The sequence below is a fragment of the Mus caroli genome, unplaced genomic scaffold (assembly GCF_978045245.1).
Source record: "Mus caroli unplaced genomic scaffold, Mus_caroli_1 scaffold_8, whole genome shotgun sequence".
Taxonomy (NCBI): Eukaryota; Metazoa; Chordata; class Mammalia; order Rodentia; family Muridae; genus Mus; species Mus caroli.
Genome location: NW_028227263.1, coordinates 115117966 through 115140040, shown reverse-complemented (window position 1 = coordinate 115140040; position 22075 = coordinate 115117966). Strand labels below are relative to the sequence as shown.

At 45.9% G+C, this 22075-nt stretch overlaps 1 protein-coding gene across 2 annotated transcripts; it reads right to left on the bottom strand.

Annotated features, from left to right (window-relative positions):
* Positions 1–1509: 1509 nt before the first annotated feature.
* Zfp82 (ZFP82 zinc finger protein) lies at positions 1510–20583 on the bottom strand. 2 transcript variants are annotated; one of them, XM_085841917.1, is made up of 8 exons: positions 20457–20583; positions 19735–19845; positions 17448–17609; positions 15377–15488; positions 15083–15249; positions 13433–13559; positions 8892–8984; positions 1510–3947 (listed from the first exon to the last, which is right to left on the bottom strand). In XM_085841917.1, the coding sequence occupies exons 5-8, from the start codon at positions 15089–15091 to the stop codon at positions 2581–2583; spliced, it is 1596 nt and encodes a 531-aa protein (XP_085698043.1). In that variant the 5' UTR covers positions 15092–15249; positions 15377–15488; positions 17448–17609; positions 19735–19845; positions 20457–20583; the 3' UTR covers positions 1510–2580. The 2 variants fall into 2 exon arrangements, with proteins under 2 accessions (XP_085698043.1, XP_085698044.1); XM_085841918.1 differs by having other exon boundaries at positions 8892–8981.
* Positions 20584–22075: the final 1492 nt, after the last annotated feature.

Below are 22075 nucleotides of genomic sequence, written 5' to 3'. Positions count from 1 at the left end.
TTTTTCAGACAGTGAAACCTGCCACCACGCTGGGATTCCCACACTTGAGCTTCGGTTACAGGCTGGCCTGCAAAGCAGAGCCTTCTCTGTAACAGGGAATGAAAAGGGAGTTCTGTGGTGCAGCCTGAGACACACTGATTTAGATAAAGTGAAATGTTTTCTGCTCTTCCTTTAATATAAATCAATGTGATCCGAGGAAACACAGCATCTGTGGTCGTTTGGCACGAGCATCTTGTTTATGTGCCATGAAGTAAGGAGTAAAGCTCTATAAAACACACTTTTAGACATTTGGACAAATAAGCCTTTGTGACAGTGCACAGCTGAAACCCCAGCACTTGGCAATCAGAGGCGAGAGGGTAAGACCTGTTCAAGAACAGCCTCAGCTGCATAGATAAGTTTGAGGTAGGTCTTGGATGGGAGCAGAGGAAAACCAAACTAGGAAAGAAGGTAACACCTTCTGTATTAACTCCCTTCTGCCAATAAAACATATAACTTCATGGGGCCGGAGAGATGGCTCAGCAGTTAAGAGCACTGACTGCACTTGCAGAGGTCCTGAGTTCAAATTCCAGCAACCACATGGTGGCTCACAACCATCTGTAATGAGATGATGCCCTCTTTTGGTGTGTCTGAAGACTGCTACAGCGTATTTACATATAATAATAAATATATCTTTAAAATATATATATATAACTTCAAATTCTATCACTTGATCACTTGCAGCTAGAATTTTCTTTCTTCTTTTTTTCTTTTTGGATGTTTCAAGACAGGGTTTCCCAGTGTAGCCATAGCTGTCCTGGACCTCCCTCTGTAGACCAGGCTGGCCTTGAACTCAGAGATCCACCTGCCTCTGGCTCCTGAGTGCTGGGATATAGACATGTGCCATGATGCCCTGAGCCTTAGAATTTTCTAACAAGGAGTTTGTCATTGATGTTTGGTTGTTATGAAATAAGAGGATAAATATTTCATTCTTCGTTTATTAACAATGTCCTATTATGCTTTGTAGCAGATCAATTCATTTGAGAAAAGGAAGGAAAAAAGGCAGAGAAAAAAGCTCTTAAATGGCTATGGTGGTCAGATAAAATGACAAAGGAGTAGGCACTAGGAGAGCCCATTAGCTAACATAGGATACTTTGGTGCGATAAAAAGTACTATAATAGAGTGATTTAAAAAATAGGAAAAAAACCAAAAGACAAAAAAAGGCCGGGCGTGGTGGCGCACGCCTTTAATCCCAGCACTCGGGAGGCAGAGGCAGGCGGATTTCTGAGTTCGAGGCCAGCCTGGTCTACAGAGTGAGTTCCAGGACAGCCAGGGCTACACAGAGAAACCCTGTCTCAGAAACCAAAACCAAAACAAAACAAAAAAAAAATAGGAATTATTGTTGATGATTAGTTTATTTTTATATTGCCTTTACTAAGTGTTGACTGGGAATGCAGAATATAGACTGTTTTATTATAAGCAAATTGCAAAGAATTTCACACTCTGATTATTTTACTGGGTGGACTAGGGGGATATTCACTGAAAGGCCCTGGGTTCAATCCTCAGTATTGCACCACCACAGCACAATACAAACACACGCACACGCGCACACACACACGCACACACACACATGATGAGGCAAACCTAGAACTCCAGTGTTCTGGAGACTGAGGTAGGAGGACTTGCAGTTCAAGTGTCAGCCTAGTCTGGGTTATATACTGAGACTGCATAGAAGAACAAAATCAAACACTTTAAACAAGATTCAGATAGCTGACATTCAAGGAGAGATAAATGTTGGAAGGCATTTCTAGATTCACCACACCTGGAATCATTCATAGGCATTCTCAAGAATAATAATAGTACGTCACGATCATAGATTTAGTGCCTTTCAATAATGAGCACATGTTATTTATGATTACATGGCCAGATGATTCCTCTGTTCTGTATGGTGTCAGCTGAAGTCACTCAGTGGCATTCGGGTGGTGGCTGTTCTGGAAGATCTAAAACTATTCCAATCCAGTCACGAGTCTCCTATGAGCACAGGCGGAAGTGGGTTTCAGCAAAGGTCTCTGCCTGCGTGTGCAGTCTCAGGGCCTCTCCACGTGGTCTCTTCTGCCAGATTTTCCAATATGACAGCTCAAGACTTGTGAAGATATTCTGAGATGAGGCCCCCCTGACCGTAAAGCCTGGGTCCTGACAGGGATACTGACACGCTTTTACTATGCTCTCCTGGGTAACACGGCAGCTGGCATCCAAGAAAAGGCTGCGGGCTGCAGGACCTGATGGAGTTTAGAAGAATTTGCAGCCATTTCTTACCAGTCTTAGATCACCATTTCACAAAGGAGGAAAACCATCTGAGTGTTTTGATATAGCTGAAGTAAGAAGCAGAAGTGTCATTTTCCCCGCATTTGTTCATATGCAGGGCTGCAGAAAAAGCATACAGAAGCATTATAGTGGAGAACAGACTGGGACGCAGTGGAACACATTACATTAATATATTCCTTTAATGATATAAAACCACTTATGCCAGGTCAGTTACATGTATGGACAAGCAAGATTAGCTGTAACATTCACAGAATGTTCCAGGAGACGGCTAAGACTTAGTCACACTTTGACAGTATGAACCTTCAGATGATGGGTGAGGTGAGAATGTTGTCTAAAGGCCTTCTGACAGTCCTTACACTCGTAGGGTTTCTCACCAGAATGGATTCTCAGATGTTGGATAAGAGAAGAATTAAGTCGAAAGGCCTTCCTACATTCTGTGCACTCAAAGGGCTTTTCGCCAGTATGAATACTGTGGTGTAGAGTAAGTTTCTGACGCAATCTGAAAGACTTGCCGCATTCCTTACAAGAGTAAGGCTTCTCCCCAGCATGGACACTCTGATGCTGTGTGAGCTGAGAGAGGAGTCTGAAGGCTTTCCCACAGTCCTTGCACTCATAGGGTTTAACCCCAACATGGATACTCTGATGCGAAATAAGCTGTGAGTAGCGACTGAACGCCTTCCAGCACTCCTTGCATTCGTAAGGCTTTTCTCCAGTATGGATTCTGTGATGGAGAATAAGATGGTAGCCCCGACTAAAGGTCTTCCCACACTCAGTGCACTCATAGGGCTTCTCCCCGGTGTGAATCCTCTGATGGAGCGTTAGCTGCTGTCGAACTCTAAACGCCTTCCCACAGTCCTTGCACTCATAGGGTTTCTCACCAGTGTGAAGTTTGTGATGTACTCGAAGGCCAGAGCCACACAAAAAGTCTTTTCCACACTCTTTACACTCGTACAGGCTGTCGGCGACATTAAGCTTCTGATGGCGTGTGAGGTGCGCCAACTGCCTGAAGGCCTTCCCACACTCTTGACACACATAGGGCTTCTCCCCAGTATGGATCCTCTGATGGAGAGTGAGTTGTCCCCGTACCCTGAAGGCTTTCCCACATTCCCTACATGTGTAGGGCTTCTCGCCGGTGTGAAGCTTCTGATGTGCTCTGAGCTCTGGGCCGTATATGAAAGCTTGCCCACACTCCTTGCATTCATACAGTTTTCCACCAGAATGCAGTCTCTGGTGCCTGGTAAGGTGGGCGGTCTGCCTGAAGGCCATCCCACACTCCTTACATTCATAGGGCTTCTCGCCTGTGTGAATTCTGTGGTGAAAAGTGAGCTGCTGGCGGACTCTAAAGGCCTTCCCACATTCATTGCACTCGTAGGGTTTCTCCACAAAATGGATCCTCTGACGTGTAGTTAATGCGCTCTTCTCATAAGCGGACACTCTTTCAGCTGTGCGCTTCACTTGACTGAGATATCCCTCCTGAGAGCCCTCTTGTCTTTCCTGTTTTCTTCTCGACTCCCATCCATTTTTTAAAAGGAGGCTCTTTAGGCCACTGTTCCCAATTCTTTCCATTATCTTCCACTGGGATAAATTCATTTCATAAATACCATTTTCTGAGAACACCTGGTTGGTCTCATCCTTAGTTTCTGAATCTGAAAGAAAGCAAGAAAGAAAACACATGCCATTTTTCTTTTTCTAAAGAAGTAAACTTTCTACATTAAAAATAGAAGACACGCCGGGCGTGGTGGCGCACGCCTTTAATCCCAGCACTTGGGAGGCAGAGGCAGGCGGATTTCTGAGTTCGAGGCCAGCCTGGTCTACAAAGTGAGTTCCAGGACAGCCAGAGCTATACAGAGAAACCCTGTCTCGAAAAACCAAAAAAAAAAAAAAAAAAAAAAAAAATAGAAGACAGCGAAGGTAATGGCCAACCAAACTCAAAATAGTCTCATATAATTTAGGGAGCAAAAGGGAATAGGAAGCAAATGAGAGCTCATATAAGAGAGAACAGTAATTAAGCAAACATTTTAGTTACGGGTTCAGGGACTGAGGCGTGGATCAAAAGTACTGCAGAGCTCCCCCCCCCCAGACTTATTTATTTATTTATTTATTTAATATGAGTGCACTGTAGCTGTCTTCAGACACACCAGAAGAGGGCATCTGATCTCATTACAGATGGTTGTGAGCCATCATGTGGTTGCTGGGAATTGAACTCAGGACCTCTGAAAGAGCAGTCAGTGCTCTTAACCACTGAGCCATCTTTCCAGCCCCACTACAGAGCTTATTACAAACAGCATTTTAAGCTGGGCGTGGTGGCATAGGTCTCTAATCCCAACATTTGGGAGGCAAAAGGAGGTGGATTTATGTGAGTTTGAGGCCAGCCTGGTCTACACAGGGAGTTCTAGGACAGCCAGAGCTACACAGTGAGACCTTGTCTCAAAAACACAAAAACAAACAAACAACAACAATAAAAACCCAAATACTGTTTAAATACCACCCAAGCCACCTGGCTAAGACTGTAATTTTCCTCTCCATTTTTCGTGTTTTGTTTGTATGTGTGACGTGTACTTGTGTGTATTACATACTTTGCACGCGTGTGGGTACACACTCCTGGGGGGCATGTAGAGGCCTGAGGTTGATGTCAGGAGCCACCCTCAATCTATCATCATCTTACTCCTCAAGACTGGCTCTTTCAAACAAAGCCAGACGTCACCAATATGGATAGTCTTGCCCATCAGCTTGCTGTAGGCAATACTGTCTCCGCCTTCCAAAGCTGGAATTACTGGAGGATCGACACAGAGCTTCTGGGGTACCAAATACATTTGTGCAGCAAGCACTTTAATCACTGAGCCATCTCCGCAAACCAGATTCTCATTTGGGGTCTGGGGCTGGTTCGGTGGTTAAGAGCATTCGCTCTCCTGCACTGCAGGCTTATTTACTTATTTCATATGAATGTGTTTTGCCTATGTGTATTTAGGGGCACTGTGAACATGCAGAGGTCAGAGGAGGGTGTTGGATCCCCTGGCAAGGGATTTAGAGATGTTTGTGATCCATCATGTGGGTTTTGGAAACTGAACCTGTGTGCTCTACAACAGCAACAGTCTAACCACGGAGCCCTGTCTCTTAGTTCCTACCCTTATTTGTCTGAACCTGGAACTTACCAGTTCACATAAACTGGCTGGCCAGCAAGCCCCAGGGACCCAGCACTGAGACTCTTGTACCCCAGGTTCCCTTGCTCACACAGCAAGTGCCTCAGCACTGAGCCTCCTCTCCATCCCACGTCTCCATTATTAGAAAGTACAATCTTACAGTTCCACAGTTATCACTGTTTCTCCTTCTCTCTTGCAATTTTATGAAAAGTGCTCAAGGGAGAACACAGGTCTTACCCAGGTAACACTGAGCCATTCGAGCCTCAGCTTCTGCTACCTGAAAGGCTCCTTAAAGTCAGGTGCAATCTTTATTTAGTCCATGCTAAACAGTAAGTTCACAGCATAATAGAGTTAGAGTTTTAGAGTTTGACTCCTTTATTTATCATCGTTCCATACTTGTTCTGCCCCGATCTCCCATGGTTTACTATGGGTGGTTGAATATTCTCCTCATGAGTCCAAGCTTGTGCTATGTGAACACGTGGGACCGAGAGCTCCCTCATGCCTCCTCTCCTTGGCATCTGCCTTCTGCTCATCCCTTCCTCTTTCCTTGTGGTACTTGAGGCTTCTTATATTGTTGTTTCAGCTGGGTCCCCTCCAGTGTCCATTATTTTCCTTAGTCTTTGCGTCACAGTGCAGCCCGGAGGAATGGCTCTCTTTATTACTCCTCTGATCCATAGACGTTGTTCAGTTGTCCCTTCCTCCCCTTGCTCTGCTCTTCTCCACCCCCTTCCTTCGTGGGAGAGACCTTTTCTGAATTTTCTGAGGCTGTAACTAGGTACTGTCACAAAAGCTCTCGCACATATCTGAATGGGAAGGGCTCGCTGACAAGGCTGCAGTACCTGCAGACCAGAGGACAGCAGGCCAAGAGCAGGAGTCAGAGGAAAGTCCTGTGCTCAACGACCCATGTCAGAGAGAATGAGGAGTTCAATCATTACAGTTGTGGGTCTGTGTAAAAAGTTGAAATCATATGAGACTTGACTACTAAAATTAGAAATAATGAAAACAGCAAGCTCAAAAATTAAAATATATAAATTAGATAACCTTTAGGTCAATAGGAAAAAAGATTTAAAATAGTATCCTTGGTTTTTTTAGAAAACAAAAAGATAAAAAGAAACTTACAGTGGTGGGTGAGGGTTCCCAGACCTCAGCACTCCAGAGGCTGAGACAAGAGTATGGCAAACTTAGTTAATTCCAGGCGGGGCACTTCAGCAAGGCCCTGTCTCAAAACACCATGTATAAAGGGCAAAGAACGCAGCCATGTAGCTCTGTAGGTTTGCCTGAGGTAAGGAGTCCTGGGTTCCACACACAGAACAAAAACCAAAACACTGAATGGCAGGAGACTGTCTCAAGACACACAAAACTAAAGGGAACAGCAAAGTGAGCACTGTTAGAACAGAGACAGCTGGCAGCGGATTTTAAAACCTCGCTACAATAGCTGTTCTTCCAGAAAAATACAATTGACCACCAAGGAGGTATGATACCTAACAGAACCATTTTTCCTTGGTTGTTTGGCTTGGCTTTTGAGACAGGGTTTCATGGAGCAGTGGGTAGCGCTGAACTCCTGATCCTCCTGCTTCGACCTGCTAAGTCGGATTACAGGCTTGCACCACCACGCCTGGCTAAAACAGATCAGTTTCCATAGAGCAAATGAAGAACGTGATCAGGTTTGCTCTACTCCAAGAAAAACACTTAAAAAAGCTTTCGAGAGAGTCCATCGAAATGTAGCTGAGAACCAAGAACCTGGTTCCTGACATGACACTGGATAAAGACGGCTGTAAAAGAACACACTGCCCTTGAACATGCTGCCCTGGCATCTGCATTCTTCTAACCTGGAGGCGCTATGATCAACAGACGAAAGGCAGGCCTTCCTGGAGCCTCCCTCGCTCACTAAACAGACACCTCGGAGACGAAGATCACCACGAATCTCTTGAGCAGCGTTGGTTTTCTTAAGACTTATTTACTTTCCTGTCGTGTGCATTGGTGTTTTGACTGCATGTATGTCTGTCTGTGTCGGGGTGTCAGATGCCCTGGGATTGAGTTATAGATACTTGTGAGCTGCCATGTGGTGTTGGAGATTGAACCCTAGTCCTCTGAAGAGCAGTCAGTGCTCTTACCTGCTAAGCTACCTCTTCAGCCCAAGCCTCCTGAGGAGTTTTTCTGATCATGAGTAGACAGCACCAGCACTGAGGTAACCCCACACAGCTCTTCCTAAAACAACCTTTACTTTCCACTCGGTGCCCCAGGGCATACAGCCCCCACCTAACGCCCTTTTCCTTTGTCTTACCAGTCCGTGTGTAAAATGGCATATAGGGCTAGAGATGGCTCAGCAGCGAAGAGCATGCTGTTTTTAGAGAGGACCCGGGTTCCACTCCTAGCACTCACATGATGGCTCACAACCACTTTATATGTCTATTTCCAGAAGATACAATGTCCTCTTCTGGCTGCCTTGGGTACCAGACACACATGTGATACAGACACACATGTGATACACAGACACACATGTGATACAGACACACATGTGATACACAGACACACATGTGATGATACACAGACACACATGTGATACACAGACACACATGCAGGGAAGACAATAATGAGCCTGAGATCTGAAAACACGTTTCCTCCCAAGCAGTCTGAATAAGGGATACTGAGCCCAGTCTAATATTTATTATAGGTTTCTTCAGGAAGTGACTAAAAAATGAATTTTAGAGTGTAGTAGTTGTGGGTGAGGTTTTATTAGTGCCAGACCCTTTGGACTATCTCAGATTTTGTGTTCTCAGAATGGGAATATTATGTTTGCATAGAATATTACCCTTATGGTCTTATTTTACTGAGAAAATAACATAAAAAATAAGGCATCACCTCTCCATTACTCCAACAAACCAATATGCTGCTCTGATGCCAGCCACAGTGATCATGCGTTCACCCTTTGAAACTGTTAAGTACCAGTCATCGCTTCTATACCTTGCCTGTGCCACTGTGTCTATGCAGGCATAGGAAAGCAAGACAGAATGGAGCACTCTCTTCTGACTCCTGCAGGCACCAGGCCTACGTGTGGTGCACATACATACACGCAGGTGAGACACTCATATCCATTTATAAAATAAGTAACTCCTTTAAAAAGTTAAATGTTGTGAGAAAAGGCAAAGACAGAATGCTTCCCTGGCTGTAACTGTAAAAGCCTCCCTGGGCTGATGATTAGCGGGACAGTAGAACCCTTGCCTAGAGCAAGAGACCATGTTCTGTCTCAGCAGCAGGAGCGGGGCAAAAGTTCACAAACCTGGCAAAGCTGCCTGAGGTCCCAGCACTCTGCTCGCCCCTGCTGGCTCGTCCCCACCGCTCTCTTACCACCTGCCATTCCGCTTTCCCGTTATGTGGAGCAACTGTGCTGACAGTGCCTATCAGAAGGGTTGCCTCAATGCTTGCCCAAGCCTGACAAACAGTTCTTACCTGGACATGGTTTTCTTTGCCTCACAACCTTCCAGGGCTCTTTCCCTTGCTCCAGTAAGGAAATCACATCTGGCTTAGCAATGAAGCATCCTGCTTAGAAGGAAAGAAACGTGAGGTAATGAGAAAATTCAAATTCCAATTGTCTTTGGCTCATTTTAGTGAAATGTGTTACAAAGTATAGGTCAGCATGAAAATCGATCAAGTCCTTAAAGAAGGTAGACAGTTTAGGGACATTCCCATTACGGTTACCAAAGAACTCTAATGTGGCAGTGGGCAAGCTACTCCTATGCTTCAGCTTCTCTACATGTAAAATAGCAATGGTAAGCGTGCCTACGATTGCGATCGGTCGGGGCTGGAGAGATGGCTCTGCGGTTAAGAGCACATGCTCTGGCGGAGGACTAAGTTCAGTTCCCAGATCCCACAACTCTTATCAGCCTGTACCTCTAACTCCAGGGGAATCGGCCACCCTCTTCTGGCTTCCTCAGGTACTGCAGTCACACGCACACACCAAAACACACAGACATGTATTGAAAAAAAAAAAATCATTAAAAATTTGTTTATTATAGCTGGCTAGGGTGGATCATGCCTGCAATTCCAGCACTTGGAGGTCTAAGGAAGGAAGATGCTAAAGTTGAATTTGAGGTCAGCTGGAGATACAGGATGCCGTTTCAATAATAATAATAATAATAAAATGTCTATTTCATGGGATCATTGTAATTATATGAAAATATATTTATACCTAAGCACTACCTAAGTGAACTATGAATATTCCATTAGATATTAATATTATTACTTGCTGAGAGGAAAACAACTAATTTCTTAAGAGACATTTACTGATTTTTTCGCTTTGTGTGAGTGTTTGTGTATCTATTCTATTGTGTCTGGCATGGTACATGCGCTGGTTGGTGTGGGTGTGTGCATGTTTGTGCATATATGCAGGTGGAGACCAGAGATTGACACCAGTTGCCTTTCTTTAACTGCTCTCTTTCACTTTCATTACTTATATGTGTTTGTATATGTGCGTGTGCGTGTGCACATGTGTGTGTGCTCAGAGGGTAACTTTCAGGAGCTCGGTCTCTCCTTTCGCCTGGACAAGGCAGGGTCTCTCTTGTTTCTGCTGTGCTGTGATCCAGGCTGGTTCATAAGCCACTGGGTGATTCTCCTGTCCCCGCCTCCCATCTCACCATGAGAGGGACATAGATTCATGCCACTGCATCCGGTTTTGCTATATAATGTCCAGGAACTGAATTCGGGTTGCTGGGCTTATGTTTCTACTACTTCCAACCACTGAGCTATTTCTTTGGCCTTCCAACTTATTTTCTGAAATAAGGACCTTCATTAAACTTAAAGGTCACTGGTGTGGCTAGGCTGACTGGCCAATAAGCATTGTGTCCTGACCCAAGACCTGGGTTACAGAAGTGTGAGACCAGCAATGTCTTTGCCCATGGGTCCTCAGCATCCCAAAACAGGCACTCATGCTTGATGGCAAACACTGGTCTGACTGAACCATGATCCCAGCCTCACTTCTATTTCTTATATATATAAATATATATATATGTGTGTATGTATATACACATACCAAATATACATACCATATATATACATATCAAATATATATATGTATATATGTGTGTGTATGTATGTGTGTGTGTGTGTGTGTGTGTATATATATATATATATATATATATATTTGGTTTTTCGAGACAGCGTTTCTCTGTATAGCCCTGGCTGTCCTGGAACTCACTTTGTAGACCAGGCTGGCCTCAAACTCAGAAATCCGCCTGCCTCTGCCTCCCGAGTGCTGGGATTAAAGGCGTGCACCACCACTGCCCGGCTATCTCTTCTATTTTCAAACTTCAGCCATAAAGGTTTGTAAAACTGATGGTTCATTAACAAAGGTAAGGGACAGAGTTACCCTGTAAATAAATCCTGGTGACTTCACTTGACACTATATAAACTATATACATCCTTCTGATAGAGACGAACTAAGCAACTGTTTTCCTTATAGGTATACCAACAATGAAACATCTAAAGCAATTTGGAGTTCAAAAACCAAGTGATGGCTAGTGGGGTAGATCAGCAGGTAAAGACACTTTTCAATCAAGCCTGACGTTCTGAGATCAGTCTCCAGGGCCCACATGGTGGGGGAGAACCCTCTGATTCCCACATGTCACTGCATAGACATGGCTCCCTCCCCATGTACCTTATAAATAAAGATTTCAAAAGTAAAATCTGAGCCAGGCCATGATGGTGCACACAGGACATAGAGCTAAGTAGATCTATGTGAGTTCAAGACTAGCCTGGTCTACAGAGCTAGTTCCAGGACAGCCAAGGCTACACAGAGAAACCCTGTCTCAAAAAACAAACAAAAGACAAAACAAAGCAAAACAAAAAGTGAAATTTGTTTTCTTTGATATGATAAGGCTATTATTCACCCACATTTAAAATCTAGCTCCCAGCTGGCCCTGCGGCTGGCTCATCTGCTGTGAGGTGGCGTGGATGCAGGGGTGATGTTCCCTCCACTAACCCTCCACCCCTCACAACCTGGGGCAGTTAGGAGAATGGGCCCTGCCTGGGCAACACAGTGGAGCTGGCCCTGATGGCACAGGCGTGGTGAGTCAGCCCCAAGGGTGTGAGGGTGGAGAGCTGGCCCAGCCCCTGGACAGCAGCAGTACTTGGGAGAGTAGGTCCCACTCCTTGACTGGGCAGCACAGTGGAGCTGACTCTGGAGCAGTGGATGAAGGTGAGCTGGCTCTTAGGGAGAGCTGACCCTGCCTCCTGCTGACAGCAGCATGGGGTGGCCTAGCTGGAGAGCTCCCCCTGGTGTTGTGGATAGGGAAGAACAGTGGGCTGACCAGCCCAGCTACTACCCAGGCTCAAATCCAGGGCTCTGAATTGGCCTACTCCAAAATGTAGATCATCTGTGAATGGTGGGACCCATGAAAGGGCCAATCCTGCTAATCCAAAGAAAGATACAGGATCTCCATGACCCAGGGCAGCAACAGGATAACTGACAGAGTCCCTCTCAGTGAGGATCCGATACTGATGGTGTAACTGTGCGAGAGATCTCAAACCAGACCAATGACTCATTGCAATGACAAGTGAGATGTGTGGACCGAGGGATAGACTGTGGGACGCACTGTGACGTTCCACGATGGGATGTTTTCTATACTTTGGTTTAGTGTGCGTAGTGGTTTGTGTTCTCATGCTAACTATGTTACCCAAAAACCTGCTTGCCGGGTCCGGCCGGCACTTAGGACTAAAGGAAGCCTGTACCCAGTTGGTTTTTGACTTGTCAATAAAGTTACCAGGGGCCAAGGGCTGGGCAGGGAGACAGAGGCAGGACTTTTAGGATTCCTGGGAAGCGACTGAGGAAAGAGGAAGAGAGGAGCCCACCATGACGAGGGCGTAAGAGACGGGCTATGCCAGAAGGTGCAGGAGGGAGGCACAGCCAACACGTAGGTGCAGGAGGAAAGCAGCCCCAGGAGGGATGCCCAGCAGGGTCCAGGGCAGCAAAGATGAAATATAGATTTAGGAATATCAGAGGCGGGGGCTGGAGAGATGGCTCAGTGGGTAAGAGCACTGACTGCTCTTCTGAAGGTCCTGAGTTCAAATCCCAGCAACCACGTGGTGAGATCTGACACCCTCTTCCGGTGTGTCTAAAGACAGCTACAGTGTACTTACATATAATAATAAATAAATCTAAAAAAAATAAAAAGGAATATTGGAGAGGAGTGTGTGTTAGTCACATGGAGCTAGGGAGTCCAGCCATTGAGCAGTTTAAGGTATTTGAAATATAAGGCTGTGTATATGTGTCTTTAATTCATGAATCCAAAACTTCTGGGTGGATGTAAAGGAGGCGTGTGCACCCACTGGGGAGTTTAGAGCAGATTAACAACTTACTGCTTCGTGTGTGTGTGTGTGTGTGTGTGTGTGTGTGTGTGTGTGTGTGTTTTATTTTGGGAGAGAGGTTGTAAGGGTAAAGGGTGGATATGAAGTATGAAGGGGCAGGGAGTTGAACGGGACTAGGGAACATAATCTCAAACTCACAAAGAATCAATAAAAAGATGAAATGGGGGGGCTGGAGAGATGGCTCAGTGGTTAAGAGCACTGACTGCTCTTCCAAAGGTCCTGAGTTCAAATCCCAGCAACCACAACCATCTGTAATGAGATCTGATGCCCTCTTCTGGGGTATCTGAAGACAGCTACAGTGTACTTACATATAATAAATAAATCTTTAAAAAAAAAAGATGAGATGGCATGGGGTAAAGGTGCTTGCTCCCAATCTGAGCTCATTCCAGAATGCATACAGTGTAAGAAGAGAACCAGTTTTCAAATGTCCTCTGACCAACACCTGCTTGCTACAATACATGCATGCCCTCCCCCAAACACTCACAGTAGACAGACAGATACATGGAGAGATAAACGATAAAGAGAGATAGACACATGCAAAATCGAATAGTTTCTTGAAAGCTGTTCTGGACTTTCCAGAGGGCATGGGTGTTGCAGAGGATACAAAGTTGCTAGAGACACAGGCTTACCTAGTGAGGCCACATTGTGGTAGTTCTCCATCATCACATCCTTGTACAAATTCCTCTGTTCTAAGTCCAGGGACTCCCACTCCTCCTGCGAGAAGGCTATGGACACATCACTGAACACCACTGACACCTGGATGACAAACCATTGTTACAGCTAAAGCAGAAAAGAGAATTTAAAGCTTTTTTAAAGCATCATTTATAGAGGAAATATGAAAGAGGCACTGTGGGAAGTGGGCCATTTGTTTTGAGACCAAGTGTCCCATGGAACTCATTCATCACTATGTTGCCCAGTCTGGCCTCACAGGCTCCAGCTGCTTCTACCTCCAAAATGTTGGATTTAAAAGCATGCACTACCATGGCTCACAAGTGGGCCAGTGCAGTCAGCAAAACTGCCTGAGCTGAAGATTACACAATAGAAAAATGGGGGTCCTGAAGCAACGTTCTAATATGCTCAAGAGGATCCTGTTGCTACTTTTCTCCTCCTCTTCTCCTCTAACTTCCATCCTCTCTCCTATATTTTTCAGACAGGAATCATGGCTGAGAGCCATCACATTCAGCTGCTATATACTTTGCATATGTCAGTATGTCTGGAAAAGAAAAAATTGATGCAGCTGAACCTGCCTCTGGTTCCAGCGCATGAGAGGCACAATGACTGTGTGCTGCTTGGTCTCTGTCAATCTGACAGAAGCTAGAGTCACCTGGGAATGGAGAGCCTCAATTAAGAAACTGTCTCTAGGGAGGGAGAGGTGACTCAGTAGTTAAGAGCACCGACTGCTCTTCCAGGGGTCCTGAGTTCAAATTCCAGCAACCACATGGTGGCTCACAACCATCTGTAATGGGATCTGATGCCCTCTTCTGGTGTGTCTGAAGACAGCTACAGTGTACTCACATACATACATGTAATAAATAAAATCTTTAAAAAGAAAAAAGAAATAAAAGAAACTGCCTCTATCACACTAGTCAGAGATGTCTACAGGACATTTTCTTTCTTTCTTTCTTTTTTTCTTTCTTTCTTTTAAAGATTTATTTATTATTATATGTAAGTACACAGCCCTACAGGACATTTTCTTGATTGATGTGGGAGCACTCAAGCCACGAGGAGCAAACCAGTAAGCAGCTCTCCTCTATGGTCGGTACCGCCATCCTTGCCTCCATGTTCCTGCTTTCAGTTCCCATCTTGCCTTCCCTTCATAATGGACTGCAAGCTGTAAAATGAAATAAATAAGCCCTTCCTTCCCTCTATTGCTCTTTGGTCATGGTGTTTATCACAGCAACAGAGAGCTGCTAGGACAGATGTGATGAACACTGCAGGCGAGGGTCAAGAGTGAGAGACTAGGGAAGGATACAGAGCGAATACCTGTGTATTGTATGGATGCATCACTTGTCAATTAAAAAGCCTATGGCCTATGGCTTAGGCAGGAAATAGAGATGGGACATCCAGGAAGAGAAAGGATTCTGGGATAGAGCCAGGTGCAGGGAGATCTGCCTAGGAAGATGTGAGGAGACGGGCACATGGTACCTGAGCACAGGTAACCAGCCACATGGCAGGATGGAGGTTAAAGGAAATGAGCTATCTTTATTTTTGATCTAGTCAGAGAAGAGCCCAGCTATATGGCAGTGTTTCCAGAAAAATAATATGAACAGTTAACTCACACGGGCCATGGTTTAGAAACTCAACAACTGCTCAGTCTTCCTTGGAGTTTATTTCTCGGAAGAAGCAGAGTCCACGGAGGCCACGGAGGCCACGGAGGCCACGGAGGCCACGGAGGCCACGGAGGCCACGGAGGCCACGGAGGCCACGGAGGCCACGGAGGCCAGGGCTGGGGGAGGAAAACGAGTCCGTGAGATTTTGCCTCACAAGTCCCCAGTGACATCTCCATCTACAGCCACGTCATCCTGCCCAGTCTCCTTCAGTTTCAAAAGCATGGCTGGATTCACCAGACTTACTGAGAGAAAGTCCCAAGAACCAGGACTGGCAGCCACGACCCCTGGAAATCTGTTTCTCAGCGTCTCCACGGCCAAGCGGACTTCTAAACTGCCCTGATCCTCCTGCCTCCACCTGCAGATATTACAGGCATGCACACCTGTTCCTAATTTTTTTTTTAATTTTTTTTTTTTTGAGACAGAGAGAGACAGAGGGACAGAGAGAGGCTCTGTCCCTACACTTCTACAGGTACAATGGGAGCAGAGGACGGAGATCTGAGCTGCCACGGGCCTGGGGACACCACCGACGAAGCCACACCTCTCGCCTGGAACCCAGGCTGGGACTCGGGTCCCAGATTCGCCCTCATTCTGCAGAGAAGGGAGGGAGACAGGGGGACAGAGAGACAGACAGAGACCGAGCTGCGTGGGCCACGGCCGAGGCCAGGCAGGCCGGGTCAGGAGGAAAGAAGGAAGCTTCTCGCCAGGGCCAGCAAGACACATGGAAGCCGGGATGGTGCCTCGCAGTCGGACGCAGACACTGGCTTGCCTAATTTTGATCAATGTTTTATATCTTATATTGTATGGTCAGGGTTGCTATTTAGTATATTTATGCCGCTGATCAGAAAACCCACAATAAAAGAAATTAAATCAAAGTGTCGACACTGGGAGTTAGGAAGTAGCATAGCTATATGTGGAACCCTTAATCTCCGGACAAAGCCAGCTCTCAGTGAGGCCTAGCCCCAGCCTGCGAACCCCAGAGTCCCTGCTCCAATTACAGAGCCTTCACCTTCATGAGTCACTGGAAAACAGAAAAGATATCAAACTACCAGGATATAAAATCTCACTTCGAGAGGATCAATGCTCACATTATCAAGAATATGAGGAAATGGACATTCTAGCCCCCAGGCTATGGATCCAAGTTAAAAGTACCCACAAGTAGCATTTAATCCAGGCAAACTGTATGACTCAGAAATTCTACTCTGGGGACTAAGGAAAATAATTATATATATGCTCATTTTGATGGATGGTCTATGGTTGGCCTGGGGAGTGGGACTATTTGGAGGCGTGGCCTTGTTGGAGTAGGGGTGTCACTGTGGGCATGGACTTTAAGATCCTTTTCCTAGCTGCCTGGAAGCCGGTCTTCTAGCAGCCTCCAGATGGACTTCAACATCTTCCAGAATGGCTCCTCCTGCACCGTGCCTGCCTGGATGCTGCCATGTCCCTGCCTTGATGATAATGGACTGAATCTCTGAACCTGTAAGCCAGCCCCAATTAAATGCTGTCCTTCTAAGAGTAGCTTTGGGGGCCTGGAGAGATGGCTCAGCAGTTAGGAGCATTGACGGCTCTTCCAAAGGTCCTGAGTTCAAACCCCAGCAACCACATGGTGGCTCACAACCACCTGTAATGAGATCTGATGCCCTCTTCTGGTGTGTCTGAAGACAGCTACAGTGTACTTACATAGAATAAATAAATATTTGGGCCAGAGTGAGAAGAAAGAAATAAGAGTTGCCTTGGTCATGGTGTCTGTTCTAGCAGTAAAACCCTAACTATGACACTCATCAAAGATGTACATCAAAGTATGCCGACAGGGCTGGTGGGGTGGCTCAGCTAGTGAAGATACTTCCTAGCAAGACTGATGACCTGGGTTCATCCCTAGAGCCCACATGGAAGAAGAGAATGATTCCCACAAATTGTACATGCAATCTGTGGGATGGACACATTCACAAACACACACATATAAATAAATACATACATACACACACACACACACGAGCAAGCAGGCAAGGGGGTGCATTGAAAGACATTGTCCATAACAGAAAAAAAAAACTTGTAAAAAAACAAATATCCTTCAATAGGAAAGAGACTAAGTAATATAGCATCAACAGGGATCTGATTACAGATGGTGTGAGCCACCGTTGCTGGGAATTGAACTCAGGACCTCTGGAAGAGCAGTCAGTGCTCTTAACCACTGAGCCATCTCTCCAGCTCGTGACACATATCTTTAAGTGTCAAGATAGAACTGTGGTGTGCTTGCTTCATACTGCTAAGTTACAAATTCAGGAAACTAAACGTTGGACTGTCACTCGGTACTTACCTGTATGTATGCGTGTATATGAATGTGGTGTGTGGCTACACAGATGCCACGGCACACATGTGGAAGTAAGAGGAAAACCCGCAGGAGTCACTGGATCACTCAAGCTCTCAGGCTGGACAGCAAGCTCCTCCACCCACTCAGCCATTTACCTGGCCATCATTCCTTAACAAAAACAAGCAAACCAAAAATAAAACACGGGAATGAGGACTAAAGAAGTGGCTCAACAGTTAAGAGTATATATTGCAGCCAGGAGGTGGTGGCACACACCTCTAACCCAGCACTCAGAAGGCTGAGGCAGATGGATCTCTGAGACAGAATTATAGCGCAGGACAGTCTGGTCTACAAAGTGAATTCCAGGACAGCCAGGGCTACACAGACAAACTGTATCAAAAAAAATAAAATAAAATAAAACAAGGGGGCTGGAGAGATGGCTCAGCTGTTAAGAGCACTTACTGCTCTTCCAGAGGTCCTGGGTTCAATCCCCAGTAAGTACATGAGGGCTCACAAGCATCTGTAACAGGATCTGATACCCTTTTCTGGTGTGTCTGAACACAGCAACTGTTCTTACATACATAAAATAAATAAATCTTTAAAAAAAATAGCAAGCCGGGCGTGGTGGCACATGCCTTTAATCCCAGCACTCGGGAGGCAGAAGCAGGTGGATTTCTTAGTTCCAGGCCAGCCTGGTCTACAATGTGAGTTCCAGGACAGCCAGGGCTACACAGAGAAACCCTGTCTCAAAAACCAACCAACCAAACAAACAAACAAACAAAAACGAGTGTATAGAGGATCCCAGTTCAATTCCCAGCACCTATCTGAGAGTGACTCATAACCACCCTTAACTTCAGTCCCAGGAGGATCCCATCCCTTGCCTCTGGTCACCAGAACTTACATGTACATACATGTAACTAAATAAATGATAAAATATGTACAGAGAATCTTTCATAAAAATAGGAGGGGAGGGGGTGGCTCACGATCTGCAAAGCAATCTCATGCCCTCTTCTGGCACATATGTGTATAGGCAGACAGAGCATTCACATACATTAAATAAATATTTTTTTAAAGATTTATTTATTATGTATACAGCGTTCCTCCTGAATGTATGCCTGCAGGCTAGAAGAGTGCACCACATCTCACTGTATGTATAGGAGTACACTGTAGAGGTCTTCAGACACACCAGAAGAGGATGTGGGATCCCATTAAAGATGGTTGTGAGCCACCATGTGGGTGCTAGGAATTGAACTCAGGATCTCTGGGAGAGCAGCCAGTGCTCTTAACCACTGAACCATCTCTCCAGCCCAGTAAATAAATCTGAAAGGAAAGGAAAGGAAAGGAAAGGAAAGGAAAGGAAAGGAAAGGAAAGGAAAGGAAAGGAAAGGAAAGGAAAAGATAGGATGTGGGACACTAGGAGGAAGAGAGGATTCTGGGAAATAGTGAGAGAATAAAAGGTGACACAGAGAGGCTCTGGGAGAGACACTAAGGAAGAAGCAGGTCGAGACTGAGGGAAGGTAAACTAACCAATTAGTAGACACAGAATAGTTTGAATGGGTTAACTAAACTACAAGCTAGTCAGGAAATGAAGCAAGGCATTTAATAATGCGTAATTGGTCCCAGAGTTGTCATTTTGGGAGCAGAGGCTGGAAGGATAAACGGATTTTTTTTTTTTTAAAAAAGACTTATTTATGTATGTGAGTACACTGTAGCTGTCTTCAGACACACCAGAAGAAGGCATTAGATCCCATTACAGATGGTTGTGAGCCACCATGTGGTAGCTGGGAATTGAACTCAGGACCTCTGGAAGAGCAGTCAGTGTTCTTAACCGCTGAGCCATCTTTTCCAGACCTTTTTTTTTTTTTTTTTTACAAAAATAAATCTTAAAAATAAATGTACATCACAATTAAGTAGATATCCATATACACCACTGCCTTGGTGGAGGAATCACCCCTAATCACCACACTAACAAACGGCTAATGTTTACTAAGCATTTGGTATTTATGAAGTATCAGCAACTGTTCTAAGAGCGCTACAGCGTAGTATTAAAAATAAAACCCAGCTATAAAAATAAAGCCCGATCTCCTTGGAGGGAGGGTCGTCCCCGCCCCCACCCCCCCAAAAAAAAACCCACTGAAAAGCGGATACGTGTGTACGTACAGACACTGGGTGGTGTGAGGAGTCAGGCTCTGTTTCTAAGAACCAGACATTTAAAAACAACAAATGTTTTGATCCACTAAAAAATTAAAGTGCCTTTCACAGATCAATGAGGTAAGATTGATCCCCCTGACCTTACCTTTTAAACAGACAACAGCAATTTATCCCTCCCCTTCCTGTGAGCGCTTAAAGGCAGGCTGGAGTAGGAGCGAATGTTAACATCCAAACTTTTCTCGGAGCCTTGTCCAGCCTAGTTAAATCAAAGCACAAGACACAACCAATCGGTCACCACCATCCATCACTCACACCCGGGAGCGAGTTCAGCTGTCCTGAAAGCTGAGAAAGGCCAGGGCGGCAGATGGCCAGGAAGTTTACAATAGCGTCCTAGGTGGATCGCACACAGCCTGTCCAGCGAGTGACTGTCTGAGCACGGGCGGCGTGTTGGGGGTAACCCCAGGGAACCAGCCAAGGTGTGTGTGTTGGGGATCGGGGACCATCGTTCAGATCTCTCAAGACCCGGAGCTCTTTGCTTTGTTTACTGGGAGTCTTGTGTGTTGCTCAGGTGAATGGCTGGGGACCATTCCCCTTTGGGACTGATGTGGCTACACCGCAGCCGAGCCTGGGGTCAGAATCACACACACCACGACCTCCGCAACCTCGCTCACACAGCCGCTCTGCACTCCATTCACTCGCACAAATGACATCACGCCGTGGCTTCCCGGCCGCACTCAGTCGCGGTGCCAGCCACCCCGACGCCCTGCCACGCCCAGCAGGCACAGCTGGCCACTGTGGTCCCCACGCAGCAACCCGAGGCGCGGCCCCAGTCTGAGGAGCGCGGGGCCTCTCTGTCCCCATCCTTACCCCCTGCTCCCTGCAGCACCTTCACTAAGTTCACGGAACTGAGACCCAGGCTCGGCTCAGTTGCCCCGCCCCACGCGCTGAGGTGACAGTGGCTGCATCTCCAGACCCCTGAGAGCCCACAGGGCGTTGCGCGGGGACTGCTGGGAGGGACAGCCGCACGCACCGCGTGCGCATGCGCCCCACTCACTGCACGCTCCGTTTGGGACTGGGACAGGGAGAGGAGCAGAACCTCAGCTCTGCTTAAGTATTTGAGGAAAGTCGGGTTTTCGTTTGGAGATTTGTGTATTTGATATAGTCATGTTTGTTGTGGAGGTGACTGCAAATGACTACGTCTTAGAATAAGATTTTAAGGGACATTCCTATCATGTGGTTTGCTTTTGCCCAGGTTCTTAAGAATTTTTTTCTTTCTTACTCAGGGCTTTTTTTTGGAAAGACGGCTCAGTGGTTAAGATCACTGACTGCTCTTTCAGAGATCCCAAGTTCAATTCCCAAGAACCACATGGTGGCTCACAACCATCTGTAATGGGATCCAGTGCACTCTTCTAGTGTGTGTCTGCAGAGACCAATGGTGTACTTGAAAGAAGAAAAACTGAACTTTTCCTGAACTCTCTTACCCCTCCCATCCAGAGACTGTTCCCGGAGCACTCCTGAACTTTTTACCCCAAGGTACCCCCTCCCAATTGGAAACTGCTCCAGGAACATTTTTTAGATAAGGGTCTCCTGGAACGAACAAACCTAGTCCTACCCCTCCTAACTGAAGACTGTTCCAAGAACATTTTTGAGATAGGGGCCTCCTGGTACTACCCCAGAGTGTTCCAATGGATCAGGTACACGACCCCTTGGTTACGAAGAGCCCCTGGAAAGTCCCTGGGAATAACCTTTGGCAGAACTCTTTAGTGACGCACATTTGTACTTTCCCTGCCCTGCTCCCCCCTTACCCTTCTCCTATAAAAGCCTGTGACAAGTCTGGGCCAATTGTCGATTCTCCTCTGCACCATGCTGGGTGTATGAGATTCGACCCCAGAGCCTCTGGTATATGTGCTTTTTATGTGCTTTCTTGTCGTTGCTGTATTAAATCTTACTCTCTATACATCTTAAGTTCGGTCTCAGTGTCTTCTTGGGTGCGGCTGTCCCGAGGCTTGAGTGAGTGTCCCCCTTTGGGAGTCTTAGAGTCTTTCATACTCATATACATTAAATAAATAAATCTTTAATAAGAAAGGCAGAAACGAGCCGGGCGTGGTGGTGCACGCCTTTAATCCCAGCACTCGGGAGGCAGAGGCAGGCGGATTTCTGAGTTCCAGGACAGCCAGGGATATACAGAGAAACCCTGTCTCGAAAAAAACCAAAAAAAAAAAAAAAAAAAAAAAGAAAGGCAAGAAACTCTGATACCCTTAATTCAAATTTAACATCAACGATTTTTTTCTGTCTTTTCTTTTCATTTTTTCTTTTAGTCACACATACTTTTTGTTTTGTTTTTGTTTTTGTTTTTTGATGACCCAGCACTTTAATCCCAGCATTTGGAAGGCAGAGGCAGGAGGATTTCTGAGTTGGAGGCAGCCTGGTCTATGGAGTGAGTTACAGGACAGCCAGGACTACACAGAGAAACTCTGTCTCAAACA

Bases quoted from the DNA above. Each gene is read 5' to 3' on its own strand.
- Zfp82 (XM_085841917.1), bottom strand. The intron at 8,985-13,432 runs GTAAGCCTGTGT...TTTCCTTCTAAG, and splicing joins CCACAATGTGGCCTCACTAG to CAGGATGCTTCATTGCTAAG. The intron at 3,948-8,891 runs GTAAGAACTGTT...GCTTTCTTTCAG, and splicing joins GCAAAGAAAACCATGTCCAG to ATTCAGAAACTAAGGATGAG.